General features: G+C 34.7%; 2 protein-coding genes across 3 annotated transcripts; one reads left to right on the forward strand and one right to left on the reverse strand.

Annotated features, from left to right (window-relative positions):
• The first annotated feature begins 3,799 nt into the window (after window positions 1-3,799).
• Window positions 3,800-13,603, forward strand: LOC108327092 (uncharacterized). 2 transcript variants are annotated; one of them, XM_017560806.2, is made up of 9 exons: window positions 3,800-3,996; window positions 4,654-4,810; window positions 6,678-6,763; window positions 7,745-7,857; window positions 7,937-8,002; window positions 12,331-12,437; window positions 12,571-12,636; window positions 12,938-13,096; window positions 13,185-13,603. In XM_017560806.2, the coding sequence occupies exons 1-9, from the start codon at window positions 3,902-3,904 to the stop codon at window positions 13,221-13,223; spliced, it is 888 nt and encodes a 295-aa protein (XP_017416295.1). In that variant the 5' UTR covers window positions 3,800-3,901; the 3' UTR covers window positions 13,224-13,603. The 2 variants fall into 2 exon arrangements, with proteins under 2 accessions (XP_017416295.1, XP_017416294.1); XM_017560805.2 differs by having other exon boundaries at window positions 12,938-13,603.
• Window positions 13,604-14,134: 531 nt separating this feature from the next.
• LOC108328865 (uncharacterized) lies at window positions 14,135-14,677 on the reverse strand. The gene has a single exon (XM_017562751.2). The coding sequence runs from the start codon at window positions 14,663-14,665 to the stop codon at window positions 14,366-14,368; it is 300 nt and encodes a 99-aa protein (XP_017418240.2). The 5' UTR covers window positions 14,666-14,677; the 3' UTR covers window positions 14,135-14,365.
• Between the last annotated feature and the right edge of the window lie 1,804 nt (window positions 14,678-16,481).

Below are 16,481 nucleotides of genomic sequence, written 5' to 3' on the forward strand. Positions count from 1 at the left end.
AAATTGAGTTGAAGCCACACACTCCACACATCAAATTTGTTGATGTGAAGATGAAGTTGAAGCAATTATGGTTGAAGTATGAGAGATGAAGGAAAAAAGAGTGTGTATGACAAAATGAGAGAGGAGAAGAGGAAGAGCACAAGATTTGGTGCCAAAAGTTAGTTTCTTAATAATAAAGAGAAAAACAAGGTGTGTTTGAGTGAAAGAATGGTGTGTGTAAGTAAAATACCAAAGATGTGCAAAAAGATTAGAAAAAAGCGTGTGGGAGAAGTCATACTATTTAAAAAACATAGATCCTCGTATTTTATTGGTTGAGGAGTCATGCATGAAGTGTAAAAAGCATGTCTTCGTGTAAAAAAAAACATGTTTTTATTGTTTTTCTACAAAGTTCATTTTACATATACTTTTTAATTTTTTCCTTGAATTTTTCTTTGTGTGACACATTACAAATTTGATGTTTTATGTTTCATCGTTTATATATATATTATTGTAGTTTATATATATATATATATATATATATATATATATATATTATTTAATTAAATAAAATATTGTATAATATTTATACTTTTATACTACTGCATACTATTATATAAAAGATTCCTTTTTTGTATACACATTTTTTTACCCTTTGAATTAGCGTTGTTTTAAAATTAATATAATTATTTTACCAATTTTACTCCTTTAAAGGACTATTTTATAAAATTAATACTTTTATTTGATATTTTTTAAATTTAACTAATTTTTAAATTAAAATAATCATTATAAAATATTTATAAAAATTATTTATATTTATATTTACTAGTAAAAACACATATACAACACGTATATATGTTCATTTCTTTATAATAATAAAAATAAAATTATTTTTATTATGATAATTATAAAACTATATATAAATAATTTTTATAATTTTATTATAAATAGTTTTTATTTATTGGGTAAAATATAATGAAGTTTAAAAAAGTTAAATAAAAAAACAGTTAAATTTTAAAAAATAATTATCTAAAAGATAAAGTAATAAAATAATTCCTTTAATTTAAAAAGATTTTATTTAAAAGATAAAATTGGTAAATCAATATAGACACTAAAAAGTATAAAGGCCTGAAAAATATATGGTTTTTGGGCCTTATGTTGAGACAGTCAGACTCGTAAAACTAAGGACATCATGACCTTAGAAGGAACCTTTCTAAATCTGAGTTTATTAGTCAATTTTTCCTTCTCTCTAGAACTCTTATTTTCCTTAACCTTGCTCCGCCTTCTCTTACATTTCCAGCTCACTGAACCTTAGGATTTTGGTTTAGGTGCTGCCCAAGCGTCTGCGGCGTAAAGGGCTCCATTTCTATCGAACGTTTTCTTCATTCCGACTGGTAAGTCGTTTCCCCTTCTCCTCCACTGTCTTTGAATCTAGGGCATGCCACTTTACTGGTTGCATGCAGCTGGTAGTTTTTCCCTTTTAGTTCCTTGTTCATTCTAGCTCTAAGAGTTGTACTTTATCCCGATTTGGTGGTTTGTAGGTTCTGTTGAACTTGTTTATGTGCGAGGGTTACTATTTTGGGGCTTCTTCTAAAGTGTTGTACTTGTAACCACCAAGGTAAGGGGAGCTAGTTATTTCTCTTTGAATGAAATGCTTGAATCTATTTGACAAATGTAGGTATGTTGTTTTCTAGACTACTGTACTGTTTTGGACTGTATTTTGGATTTTAAGTTGATTTAATGGCATAAACTGAAATATGCAATTGGTGAAGTTGAAATGTGGAATTTATGAATGTGGCTGGTGTGTAATTAGCTGTTGTGCATTTAATGTATGGGAAGTGGTTGGGGTGAGATTCTATTGTAGTGTTAGTCAAATAAGTAGTTAACAATTAGGTGGCCTCTAAGGCCAATTTAAGGGAAGTAATATAGTGATTATGAGAAACTAAGGTCTAGGATGTGTTTGCAGTGTTGAAATAGTTTTGAGGGATCATTGGTGACTTGTTGAGGGCAAATTGTTGGTAGGATAAAGGAATCTTAAAAACCGAAGTTAGCACATCCCTGATCATAGAGCAGCCCTGGTCTGATCTAGTCAGTTGTGACTAGTCATATGTGCTGGCGTTCATGGTGAGTTTGATGTGTCAAACATTTGATTCTCCTCCGGTGACCACTTGGGTTAGTAAGAAGTGTTTGGGAGTAAGAATTCTTTGTATGGTTGTTAGAATTCATCTAGACGAGTTTAACTAGGTTCATATCATGAATTAGAGGTCTTAGAAGTTGGGAAAGAGGGTTGAAAATTGGTTGGAGGGATGTGAGTTGCATGAATTTGTAGAATTCGCGTTCTGCAGATTATGCAGACTCGCTATGCGAGCTGTCTCGCATAGCGAGACCATGTAGAGGGTGCTCTCTGTCTGAGTCATTCGTTGTGCGAGTTGGTGCGCTGTGTGAATGACCAGAGGGTGTTGCTCTCTGTTTGTGGATTCGCCTGGCGAATCCTATCGCTATGCGACTGGTGGTGGTCTGGAACCACTGCCCATTTAATTCGAAAGGCGATTGGGGCGCATAGCGAGAGTTTTAGGGGGGTTGGTCTCTGTCTAGACTCTCGCATAGCGACCTGAGTGCGCTATGCGAGAGACCCAAAGTCTGATACTTATTCAGACTTAATTCGCAAGGCGAGCTGGGTGAGCGCGCTATGCGAATAGCACCAGTCTCGCCTTGCGAGGGTGGTGCGTTGTGCGACGAGTACTGGGTTTGGCTCTCTAAATTTTCTCTTATGTTGCGTTTGGTTAGTGTGCTCTTTGGTTGTTGGTGAAGCATTCTTTTGCATTTATAGTATTGTATTCTGATATTCATACAAGTATGTGGATTGTAGCAAAAAATGTATGGTTATAAAGTGGTGGAAAGACGATCCAAGTTGTAAACCAAGTTCCATCTGTGTAGAATCTCTTGGTGAGATTCTTAGTGTTTAGAATGAGAGTAGGAGCTCAGTCTTGGGAGTCATCCTGAAACTCCAATGGTCTTTCTTCTCACGTAGAGAGGATTGAACCATGTGGTGAGAAGTAGTAGGAGGTCTTAGTCTTGGGGGATTCCAGTATGCCTCAAGGCCCGGAACAGGCTAACCTCGTAAGTGTGGTAGGGTGGGGGAACCCAAGTTTCATAAGCCACCACGAGTGCAAGAGCCGTCATAGCTCGACTATCATTCTAAAGTTCGGACGAGTCAAGTCTAGTATCCAACGTGTTAGGATGCGTGTTTATCTTGCTTGATGGAAGTTAACTCTTGCATGCATGATTATCATATTGTATGTTTTTCTTTTATATAATTAGCTCACCCTTGCTTGTTTGTGCTGGTGCTATGTTTGTGTATGATTCCTCTCGCGATGATCATCCACTTGGATGTGAGCAGATGTCGAGGAGGTGCCCCTGGAGCAAGCATTGGAGGAAGGTGACGCTGAATCCTAGTTTCATTAGGATCTCATTATTTTAACTTATGCATTTTGAAAAACTGTAATTTGTAGAATCCATGACATTTTGGAAGATCCTAGTACCTCAAACTTTGGCTTCATGGCATTTTAAGGATGACTGTAGTTTTCAATATTCAATTATATGTTTCCAACTGCTTTATATTATTATAACTTGTTGACGTCTTTATTATATATGCATGCAGTATATTTTGGGATGTCACAAAAAGAAAATTCTTTATATGTTATTTATTATTGTTTTTTATTATCATAAAAAAAATACACAAGTGTACATGTATTTTCATTAATCAAAATCTTTAAGGTTAAACTATTTCAAAAATTAATTGATTGGGTCTTTTTCCCGGGGTCCGGGTCAGGACAGACACCATCTTTGTAGCAGTTTTTCATGAGCCAATAAGTGTTTCATTCTATTCCCGCCTTGAAGAACTGAAACCCCAACTGTGAGAGAGATGTGTGGGAGAACACGTTGTACTCTTAGGTCTGATGATGTTCCAAGGGCTTGTCACCGCAGTGATACTCCTACTCGTGCTCTCCATATGGACCGGTAAAAGCTATAACTTCAACATCTCAACAATCACAACCACACAAAGCTAGCTCTTTCGAGTTTCCCTATTTTTTTTTCATGTTTTGCCAGAACACAACCAGCAAGCTTTTTGCGAGTTTTCAGTTTTTCTATTGGTTCCTTTTTCTGTTGTGTTGGGTTCACTGCAACTGATTCTGAAAATGGCATGACTGTTAACCATATAAAAGGAAAATGAATCTTGTTTCGTTAGATGGGGATAAAGGAAGAAAAAAAGGAACCTTTTTTTGCTTTTCTTCTTTTAAGTTTGTTGTGTTGGGGGCTCTTCAGGTCGGTCTACAATGGTTGTCCTTGGAAAAGATGACGAATCGTGACTCCGCAGTTGGATTTTTTACACATTCACACTGTTTGCCAAATCAAAATTTTTTATCTCGGTACAGCGGACTCAAAACACACATTTCTGATCTTCATTAGTTATTATGTTTCATTGATTGTGTAAATGTGTAAAAAACTCCACTCCTGGGAAGTTGGTTCCTGAATATGAATGCAATGATTAGAGATATTGCTATATTATTATTATTATTATTTTCATTTGGTCAAGAATGATGGGACTTTTATGTTTTGAAAGAAATAGGTTTTTGTGGATTTGTATTTCACAGTTGAATTTTACTACGTGCTTAGGTATAGGCCGGCCTATAATGTATCACCGGGCTCCAACATGCCAGTAGTTCGGAGAGAAGATGCATCTGACAATGGTGGCTATGTTCTCCATTGCATGAAATGGGGTTTAATCCCCAGTTTTACAAAGAAAACAGAGAAACCTGATCACTACAAGATGGTATAGTTTATGGATTCAATACTTTTTCTTCTTATTTATTGGGTGGATGGGAGCTTGAAAATCAGTAATGGAACTTAACTCAAGTTTTGTAGGCATGAATGATTAGAGTAACTTTAATAGAATGCGAATAAGTAATTAGTTGTAATACTCGTCAATAGTATAAACTGTATACTAATAAGAAGCTAACCATAGAAATCCTTAGCTTCTTACATTTATAAGCAAACCAAGGTTCAATAGTTGTAAGATCTTATGTTTATCTCTAACTTTGGTTTCATTTGATTTATATGTGGGGATTATTATAGAAGTGATAAGGAAACATATTATCTTAATTTATGTATATATTTATGTACTATTATTTATCCTGTTATTTCTTGGGAATTAATTGCTTTAATTTAGATAAAATAATTGAGATATTTGGTATATTTTGTCAGACTTGATTGTATAATAGATGACAACAGCTGCAATTAAAATTTAAATTTTCCTTTTCTATGGTTAAAATAACACAAATTATGGTTATTGGAAGAGAGATGCTGCGCATAGTATGGAAAAATTCAGGGGAGGGGTGCTGAGGACAGATTCTTCCCTGTATTGTTGAGTTATTTTTTGATTCTGAGGATATGTTATATAATAATAACTTCAGATGAATCAAATGAATAATTTTGATTAACTATATTAGCAACAGTGAAATTTAGAGGGGGGAATAGTGTCTTTTTGAGATGATTGAGGGAAATGAAGAGCTATTTTATAATTGTAGAATGTGTTTCCTATGTTCTGCATACCATCCATGTGTATAGACTCTTGATAGGCTTACTGGTGTTGGAGATTAATTCCTATGAATGTAACAAGTAATGCAACGTCACTGGCAATAATGAACATTAAATAAATTTTAACATGTGGATGTGTGATAGGATATGCAATGTGTATGTTAGGAGGAAACATATTAAAAAATAATTGTTGGTCTGGTTGTCAGGATGAGTGAGACTTTCTATATGTAGTTGGGGGTCTTTGTATGTGGGGGACGTTTTTGGAAGTCTGGAGAGTTGTTGACAGGATCATTGACATCCTGTGTGAAGGGAACATTGTCCCTTGGATGCATTCATGCGGTACTTGTTTCTAGAATCAATAATACGAGATCTATTCAGTGAGTTTGGGTGTTTGCATTTGTTTTCCTGGTTTCCTCTATCTAGAAACCTAATAATATGATACATGAACTGCACAAACTTTTAACAGCAAATCAAGTTTTAAGTTAAGGTCAACTATTCTACGAGGTGTTGTTTATTTGAGGTTTTAGCTTGACCACTTTGCTCACATTGTAATTAATGATTAAACAATGCTAAGAATTATAGTGGGTGTATGATGCACCTATGCACATTGTTAGGTTTCTACCTCTTTTATAGCATATGGGTATTTTGGAAGCCACTGGTAAATCAGGGCAGCTAGAAGTTCCTTTTGATTTTTCCATGGTGCTTTGTAATTTTTATTATTATGATGGACAGTATGGTTTTTAACCGTCTTTGTTGTCCTGTGCAGGGAAGAATGATCTATGGAAATTTGTGAATTTCTTGAGTCTTTATTATGAATAAGGGTACAATTAGAATTGCTCAATTTGTCATTAAAATGTTAAATTTAAATAACCTTGATTGTGATCCGGGTTCCTTATTGAATTCTTGAATAATTTTCAACCTCTCTTAAATATCATCATATCATTCCTGAAATATGTCATTTTAGCTAATGTTCATTATGAAATTTCTTGGTTTGTTTACTGTTTTCGTTATCATTATTGGAGTATGTCAACTACAATATTACCTTAGTCATAATCTGTCAAACAAAGTTCTCAGTTTGATGTGGAATGTGCTCTATACTGTAGTTTAATGCTCGATCTGAGTCTATAGATGAAAAGGCATCATTTCGTCGTTTGCTTCCTAAAAGCAGGTGCCTTGTAGCAGTTGAAGGGTATGTATCACATTTCTTGTTTAATTATATTTTCAGATCTCTTTTTATAACATGACTTGGGGGTGCTTCCGCATGCTGGAGCTTTTTGTTTGAATAACATAAGTAATTCCTTGAATTTGAGGACTGGGAGTCTCTTTAGAATGAGGGATGGGAAATTAGCTAATACTTTTCCTTGCTTCTTCACTGTGCTTGCATTTTGAATGATATATAGCAGACTTAGATTCTAGTCAAATAACAGAATGCAAAATGGAAAATAACCGAATGCAAATTGGCAGGTAGCAGAATGCAAAAATACTAAATACAATCTATCATCTATATTCCCAATATTAAGGTAGCCTATACTATAGTGCCAACAGAGCGTCCCATAACAGAATTTGGTTCACTAGATGCTTTGGTTGGATAATCTTCCACTTGGGTCATTCACTCGCAACCCTAACTTGCATTTAGTCCGAAGTCCCTTTATCAGCCCATGTCCTATCACTTTTATTCCTATACTGTTTCTTCTAATATTATAGTATAAAAATGCTTTTGAATATTGCATGTACTGTCTAGTTCTGCGTAAGACCTTTTTCGTTGTGTTTCCTGAAAATGTATGAGCTGAATCAAAATGAGTTGTGCTTGCTGGTTAGACAATGCACTCTTATCTTACTGTTTCATACATAATAGTATTTGAGAGTTGACATGGATTCTTCATTAGGACGAGATAAATTCAATACCGTTATGCTAATTTTTAAGCATATATAACTTTGCCTATTATTATAATTTTAGTCTTTTATTCTTATTATATATTTTATGCCATATTGGTCTCCTATTCTTATGTTCAAAATGTTGATTCAACGTATTCCTTCTAACAAGAGGTTTCCTTTCTTTATGGTTTCTATAAATTTTCCTAATTTTTGTGGATTACATCCGTGATTTGCATATTTGTGGCTTTATATTCAGTTCTTTCAATTGATTTGCTTTTCTAAATATATGTTTAAGATTTTATGAGTGGAAAAAGGATGGTTCAAAGAAACAGCCTTACTATATTCACTTCAAAGATGGACGTCCCCTTGTCTTTGCTGCTCTTTATGACTCATGGCAATATTCTGAAGGTAAACATTTCTGCCAAAAGATTTAAGGAACTAAATTTGTATATAGCATATATTGTTGATGTGATATTGTTAACTGCAGGTGAAACACTATACACATTCACTATTGTTACGACCTCTTCATCTTCAGCACTTCAGTGGCTTCACGGTGAGTCACGCAATCTAAATTTTGGCATACCAACGGAAATGACCTCTTATTTGGGTTTTTCCATTGTTCGATATTCTCAACTTTTTATAGTTCTTGTGCCACTACTATTGAAATTTCTAACTAGGTATGCCTCCTTTTCCTTTTTTAAATTAATAAAGAACTCTTGAAGGGCATAAGTTTCCTACCAAGTGTCAACATGTGGAAATTGGCTAAACCTTTGCTGTATCTAGAATATATTCGGAAAAGGGAAGAGGGGAGATGTTTTCATTGTGGTGGTCCTTATAGCCCAGGCCATAGGTGTCTGAAAAAGAAAATTAGGATATTGATCATGGCTGAGGATGAGGAGGAAGGTGAAGGGGAAGAGGAGAAAGAAATGGAACAAAGGCATATGGAACTTTCTGGTAGGATACTAAGAGTCTATAAGAGAAGGGAGAGAACATAGACTGTTAAGAGGTTAGTTAACTACTGTGAGTAAGGGGCGATGCCTTTGAATTAATGCAAGGGGTAGTAGTTAGACTGTTGGGGGAAAGATGATACGCTGTCGTTGAAGCTATCAAATTAATACTACTTTTCAAGGCAACTTCAGTATTGCCAAGTCAGTAGTCAAGAAAGTAGATAGGGTTAAAGTAACCCTGAGTCGTCTCCCAACGAATATGGAATTGCTTTTCAATATTTGAATCTTATGAATGCTATGCAATGCTCAAGAATGAAAGTAAGAAACTATGCTAATGGAATTAATGTTTGAAGAATGTTTGAAGAACAAAGAGGAAACTTAGAAACAATTATGATGAAATAGGCTAATTTCACTGCTTTTCCAAGATAGATTCATCATTGGTTATCCACAGATAATTGTTCAATTGATTATTGTTCAAGTTTCAAATTAATTAAAATACATTCTTAATTAATTTGAGGGCGATCATGCATTTAACCAAAGTAGATTCTCAATCAAATGCAAGACCTTTCTAGATTATTCACAATGAATTCAACCAAAGTACATTCTCAATCAAATTCTATTGTGTTTAATCATGTCTATTCTTAAATCTCCTAACCAAATTAAAAGCTAATTAATTAAAGTAAATTTTCAATTAATTATAGTTGAAATTATTACCACCAACCAAAGTACATTCTCAATTGATAGTAAAAACTCGTTTAATCATATGAAAGTTCCTAAATTTAATCAAAGTAAATTCTCAACCAAACCTAGAAACCCTTGAACTCATATGATTAATATGCATGTAGATTCAAACACGTTATGATGCAAAAATCATTGCTTTTAATATGATCGAGAGATGAAAGACATAAAAAGAAGAATAACTCAAATCAATAATCAAAAGAAACAAATGCATTAATTCAACTTAACCTCAGAATCCATAATGAAATTACAGTGGAATAGCTCTAGGAGCTTAGCCCTCCATGAATGGAGTAGAATACATGATGAAATAAAATGAGAGGAGTGATGAATGAATGCTTCCAAGTGGAGGAGTTTGAGAATCAATGAGTTGTGCCTCCCCCGGGTCTTATGAGAATATGGGGAAATCTTCAGAGAACCTACACAATTGCCACCCAGGAGAGACCTGGATCATAAGATTCCCATAAGAGTCAGAGTGGACCTGGTTAATGTGAGGTTTGTTTTTATACTGGTTCGCTATAAACTGAGCTATGTCCAGTTCTCCTTTCAATTCCTTTAAGGGGTTTCACTAATCAAGAATGATTACAAATGAGTTTAATCTCTTTGATAGGTTCAAAGGAAATGTTTATATTAGGAGAAATAAAAGGGACAGACAGTTATAATTGTTTGTGGGAAGGTTTTGTTGTCTCAGACTTTTATAAAGTCTGTGTAGGTAGTTGTTTTTAGCAGTGTTTTTAGGAAGTTTTGTAAAGGGAAGGCTAGGGAGAGTCTAGTCCTCTCGAAAGATTAGGGCTAGTGTAACTGTTTGGATTATTGTGCTTGTTTCATTGTTAATAAAGCTGTCTGGTTTTTCTGGGTGAACATCCAAGAACCTGTCTTGGAAGTCTTTACAATTTTTAATAAATCTGGGTACCTATCATTGGTATCAGAGCCACTTTCCTAGTGCTGTGGTGGCTATGCGGCATGGTCAATACGAGAATGGAGGGAAGATTGGATGGATTGGAGTGCATAGTGCAAGAACAGGAACATGAAAATCAGAGAAGGTTCCAAAGGTTGGAGAAAATGCTTACAAGGCTGACAGGGTTGGTGGAATGTTTCACATCCTCTGATAAATAAACAATAGATAGTGCTTTTGTTGCCAAGGAAGGCAGTGCGGGAAATCTAAAGAGTGACGGAGGAATGAAAGTGGACGTTCAGGACTGACTGGGGAAAAATGGAGGAAGCTAGATATTCTTGTTTTTGCAGGAGAAGATGCTTATGGCTGGACTAACCGGTTAGAGAGATATTTCTAGTTGAAAGAAGTCAATGAGGAGGAGAGGATGAGCGCTGTTATGGTGGCTTTGGAGGGAAAAGCCCTGAATTGGTTTCAGTAGTGGGAGACCTACTATCTGAATCCCACATGGGAGGCTTTCAAATAGGCTGTTGTTCAATAGTTCCAATCAACAATGCTTCAAAATCCTTTTGAAGTCTTGATTGGGCTTAAACAAATTGGGCAGGTGGGAGAGTATATTGAACAATTTGAGCAATATGTGGGGTTCTTGAAAGGTATAAGGGAGGATTATTTGACTGACATTTTTCTGAATGGATTGAAGGATGAAATAAGGGCAGAGGTTAAGTTGTATGAGCCCAAGAGCCTTGTTGAGTTAATGATGAAGGCTCAAATGGTGGAGGAAAAGGCTAGAGTCACCACCAAGGGGGACCCTTTCACTGTGCAACTTCAAAGTATTACCTATAGACAATTGCCACCTACTCACAATTACTCAAAGGACGGGGGAAATTCAGTGGGTTTTACCAACTCCAACAGAGGAAGTAGAGAGAGTAGTGGCTGTGTGAGCGCCATCAATAGTTCTCCTGCTGGGACTCAACAAGGAGAGGCACCATTTAGAAAATTGTCCCAAGAAGAATTGCAAGATAAGATAAAAAAAGGCTTATGCTTCAGGTGTGATGAAAAGTTTGGGCCTAATCATACTTGCAAAAATAAACAGCTTTATATGCTGCTTATTTCGAAAGAGGAAATTCAGGAGTTAAGGGAATCTATTGCACGCCTTCATGAAGTAATTCCAGACTTTCACCTTGAGGATAAGGTGCACCTTCGTGGAGGGGGTGTTGATAGGTTTGATACAGTTTACAAAATAAGGAAAAAAGTTCGTACAGTTGAAAACACCTCCCACCCATTGAAAATAGCTAGGAAGATGCTACTGCCATCAATAAGGACTTTCCTGCTTTTCACCTTGAGGACAAGGTGAAACTTCATGGATGAGGTATTGATAGGTTCAAAGGAAATGTTTATATTAGGAGAAATAAAAGGGATAGACAGTTGTCTGTGGATAGGTTTTGTTGTCTCAGACTTTTATAAAGTTTGTGTAGGTAGTTGTTTTTAGTAGTTTTTTTAGGAAGTTTTGTAAAGGGAAGGCTAGGGAGAGTCTAGTCCTCTCGAAAGACCAGGGCTAGTGTTACAGTTTGGATTATTGTGCTTGTTTCATTGTTAATAAAGCTGTCTGGTTTTTCTGGGTGAACATCCAAGAACATGTCTTGGAAGTCTTTACAGTTTTAAATAAATCTGGGTACCTATTAGGCGCTTTTGTGATTAGACATTCTCTTATGAACTCTATAGCGTTTAGCGCTTATTAGTCATACGTTAGACATTCTTAGTTATTAGATGCTCTTGTATTGTTTAAGTACTTAAAGAGTAGTATTTAGTGTTTCTAACATATTGTCCTAGACGATTAAGCACTATCTCATTTTAGATGTCATGCTAAACTTTAAAATAATGTTTGTTTAGACAATCTTGTTTTAATAATAATGAAAATGTGGGATAGGCCCAAATACAAATACTTATGTAAAAATGACATAATTAATATAGGAAGTATGTTTCCCTGATTAACATGAAACGTAATATATCTAATATTAAGCTCAAGGAAAAAGAGTAACAATTAGCTGAAACTGTGTGACAGCATGGGGCTTTGTTCATATTGGGTAAAAGGATTCAATAAATAGATGAGATTTGATATCCTCAAATAATAGAGACATGATACAGAAATAAATAAAAGTGTTTCTAACAATACATATATAATCTAGATATTCCTGATTATATATAAAATCAGCTCCTTATTTCTATAATTATAACAGTATTTTTATAATTATAACAATTATATTGGCGAAATACTCATTATGTATCTACGTTACTGTAACTCCTTAGATAGGATGCCTGTTATTTTGGGCAGCAAGGAATCAACTGATACCTGGCTAAGCAGTTCTGGTTCCAGTTTTAAGAGTGTGATGAAACCATATGAAGAATCTGATTTGGTATGTGTTTTACTGAACATTGAGGCTGTAATTTCTGTTCTATTCATTAGTACCAGTCATGTCGTTAAGATTTTCTGTCTTACTGTCGTTGCATTTAACATTGTTAGTTTCCCCATTTTTTTTTCATCTCCAGGTATGGTACCCAGTGACACCTGCTATGGGGAAGTCATCGTTTGATGGACCTGAGTGCATAAAGCAGGTAGGACTATTGGACATTCATTTAATGTTTCTTTTCATTTGGTCTTGTTTCAGTTTGAACATCTTAAATATGTATGTCTTGGTGTATTAAGTTGAACAAATAATTCGATGGACAAATCACATTGCTTTTATCTGAACCTGCAATTATACTTACCTTGATCCTTATCCCCACTTGTCCTTTGATGTATAAATTCAAAGAAGAAAAAATTGTGACTTAACTTTGTTATTGTGGCCATGTTTGTTGAAGAGGGGGCCAGTGTTTCATAAGTTCACTATAGTTAGCATTATCCTATGTTTGGCAGATTCAAGTAAAGGCAGAAGGGAACACGTCAATCTCTATGTTCTTTTCAAAAAAGGGAGCCGAAAGAAAAGACACAAAGCCAGAGCAGAAGTTATCATGTCATGAATCTGTCAAGACTGAACCTACAGAAGACTTGATTGAAGGAGCAAAGACTGATGAGGTAGACAATGACTTGAAATTCAGTGGTTCTTCCCATTCTAAAAATGCTTCTATGCTCCCAATTAAGCGTGAGTACGAGACTTTTTCAGCTGATTCAAAGCCAGCATTGGCATGTCATGATCAGATAAGCTCGACCCCTGCAAAGAAAAAGGAGAAAACAAAAAGTGCTGATGACAAACAACCAACCTTGTTTTCATTCTTCGGAAAGAAGTAACTACTAAACTAACGGGTTTTGGTTTGCATGAACATGAAGATTGGTTTGTTGTATAATATAGTTCATGTTCAAGGGGAGTTTTATATAGTAATGCTTTTCTATTACTATATTATGATTTTGATGGTCACCAAATGTGGTCTCAGCTTTTGCCTGTTAGAATGGAAAAATACTTCCATTTTGGATCATTATCTGTTACAGTTGCATGGTTGAGTATTGTGGTGCCAAATGTCTTTGAACATTCTTGCAACAAAATTTAAAATTGGCAATGAATCTTGGGCCCTTGTTGACTTTTTATTGCTATTTGAACTCAATTTATTAAACTGCAACTAAATTTAAGTCTTAATTTAAGATATAAATCTGAATTAATGGTCAATCATATGAAGAGAAGTTTAACTTGGTGCAGTATAAACAAGTTCTGAAATAGGTATGAATAAATGAACAATTTAGTTAGAATAGTAATTTTAAGCCTATCAAAATTTGTGATTGGTTGAAATTGTATTTATTTCTACATTTAGATTTAAGTAGTTTTCGTTTATTTTTCTAGTATCTTCCTGGTTTCTGTAGTTCATACTCAGTTTTAATCGCAGACTCTGGACAATGTCTGAAACTCCTCAAGCTGTGTACTAAAATTTGTCAACAATGACAACAAAGTTGTACGTGAAAACTTTTTCTTGATTAATTTTATAATGACTTAATATAAACAAGTTATTTTGGATCAAACGAAGTGGTATAAATAACAACTTTTTTCTCATTAGGAAAAAGCAATTGCTCTTTGGTGTTTTGAATCTCAACTTATTGTTGAGGACATACTGCAACATCCCAACATTTAAACCAAGAACATTGTACAAACACTATCAAGTGCTTATTAAACATGTATGATTACACTAAAGCAAACCAGAACTTTAGCCTTTTGACATTTTACATGAAGGTTCACAAAAGAGAATGTATATTAGATTCTTCCTCCAAGTTGAGTACATTCTTTTAGTTTTACACTTTCACTTTTCACATTTTGAAGAAAAGAAAAGATAGGAGATGAAATCCATAACTTGTTTGTGATTAACAAAGAGGAAACAGTTGGGGGCGTAGAAGAGGTAAAGACAAACAATAAGCTTCTATCCAATGTCCCTTTGGTGTTATTTCCATGATGATCTTCTTCAACATCCTAAGAGGAGCCATGACACCCCATTGTACCACAGGACGTGATCCAAGGCATAACCCTCTTCTCTTGTTTCCTAGCCGAATGCTGTTGCCCCGCCTTCGCCGGAACCGCCGCCGAGGCCGGCACAACCCAACCAACATGGTAGAAGTTGGCAACATTGAAATGCTCACACCACCACCACCTCTCTTGAACATCATAGTAAGTTTCTATTCTTCCCAAATGTTTTGTTGTGTGACATTACATGACACTAAACTCTTTTATAGTATGTTTAAAAGGTACGTCATTCATGACCATCATAATGGTCATAATGGCAGCAATTATAACATGGCTAATGCTATAAGAATAATTGTAGTGTGCAAATAAAATAATGGTTTAGATGAATCCCTTTATTCTTCTTTAGTAGTTTAGGGTTGTGGCTGCCATCATTAGGAGGAGTATGCTTACAAGTTAAGATCGAATAAAATGAACTTAAGGTAGCCGTAAGAACTCTTTTCCTATGAGCTATTATTGTGACTTGTCTCATGCTTTCAATATGAGAAGGAAGAAGAAAAAGTTATCACATTATTGTTTTTTCTTTTCTAATTCATTTTTGAATAATGACGCTCCACTATGCCCATCAAATCACTTTAATTGATCATTTTCACTGTATAATAATTGATTAATCTTGGGTATACTTTATCAACATACTAGTATTTGTTTATAGCTTAGTTTACGTACTTTGTCCATAAATTGAGATTTGGTGTACAAAATCAATTCTATAATTGGACACAGATTAATTAAAAAGTGTTACTTTAATGACTATATGCATTAACTGCGTAAAATGCTTTTACATTATTAACTAATTCAAAGTCATCAGTTATATTTTCTTTTAAAAAAAATAATTAATTATGATAATATAAAATTATTTTATACAGAGAAGAAAAACTCTAGTTGTAAGATATTTGTAAATCAAATAACATTGTTTTTTCAAATAAAACATAATTAAGTATTGGCTAAAGATATTAGAGCATATTGTAATATACTAGTACAAAAATATCGTATAACGTTGTTGTTTTTTGGTCGTGCACGTCGAATTTGAGGTCGATGTCATATCGGAAGATGTTAAATTGACGTTATCAAATTGACGTCGAATTTTGTCAATATTCGACGTTAATCAATTTTTTTGTTTTTTTAATGAATTGTGATTTTTTTTACAACTCTACGACACCTGAAAAGCAGAAAAACAACAGATTTCAGTTTTTGGCATTTTATAAAGCATGAACTATGAATGTGTAGTATAGTATCAACAACAAACAATAATAACAAACAACAAACAAGTTCAATCAAACAATAACAACAAACAAGTTCAACCAAACAACAATAACAAACAAGTTCAACAAAAAAAACAACAAACAAGTTCAACAAATAAGTTCTTCAAAACGAAAACAAAAACTAACCTTCAAAAGGTGGGTTATTCGGAATAAAGTGTCGTCACCAGTGAGAGAGAGAAAGCAGAATGCGCCTATGTGTTGGGTTATTGGGCTCCCTTCCTATGTGAAGAATAGGCCCAAATAATGTGGACCATTAGGTCTTACTAGGTTAAATTGAGATGGGTCAGAATACTAGGGCACATTAGATTCATTTGAAGAGAGACAAAAGCCAAGTGAGAGAAAAAGAAATAGAGAAAGCCATTCCCGCATAACCTTAAACCTGCACTGGTGTTTTCGTCCCTGTGAAGGTGTTCACTGTTGGATCGAGCTGAGTTTTGGACAGTAGATTCCAGACATATGGTTCTTCACTATGATCATACGGATATTCAATCGGAGGTCTAGATTGGGAGAAATCGGTCCCGCACCAGCAGCCCTATTTTGGAGAATTTTCATCTTCTTTGTTCTCATTTGTAAGCATTTGTGCTTATTTAAATTAGCTTATTGAACACATCATTTGGTGTTATTATTGGAGACTATTTTGTACCTATTATTGATCATAGTGGATTTTTTTTTGGTCTGGACGACTCGTGGTTTTTACTCTTAT

This window comes from Vigna angularis, chromosome 2, assembly GCF_016808095.1.
Source record: "Vigna angularis cultivar LongXiaoDou No.4 chromosome 2, ASM1680809v1, whole genome shotgun sequence".
NCBI classification, from domain to species: Eukaryota; Viridiplantae; Streptophyta; class Magnoliopsida; order Fabales; family Fabaceae; genus Vigna; species Vigna angularis.

Excerpts from the sequence above, each read along its gene's own strand:
- LOC108327092 (XM_017560805.2), top strand. The coding sequence starts at position 3,902 with ATGTGTGGGAGAACACGTTGTACTCTTAGGTCTGATGATGTTCCAAGG. Across the intron at positions 4,811-6,677 it reads AACCTGATCACTACAAGATG|TTTAATGCTCGATCTGAGTC; the intron begins GTATAGTTTATG and ends TCTATACTGTAG. Across the intron at positions 7,858-7,936 it reads CTCATGGCAATATTCTGAAG|GTGAAACACTATACACATTC; the intron begins GTAAACATTTCT and ends TGTTAACTGCAG.
- LOC108328865 (XM_017562751.2), bottom strand. The coding sequence starts at position 14,665 with ATGATGTTCAAGAGAGGTGGTGGTGGTGTGAGCATTTCAATGTTGCCA.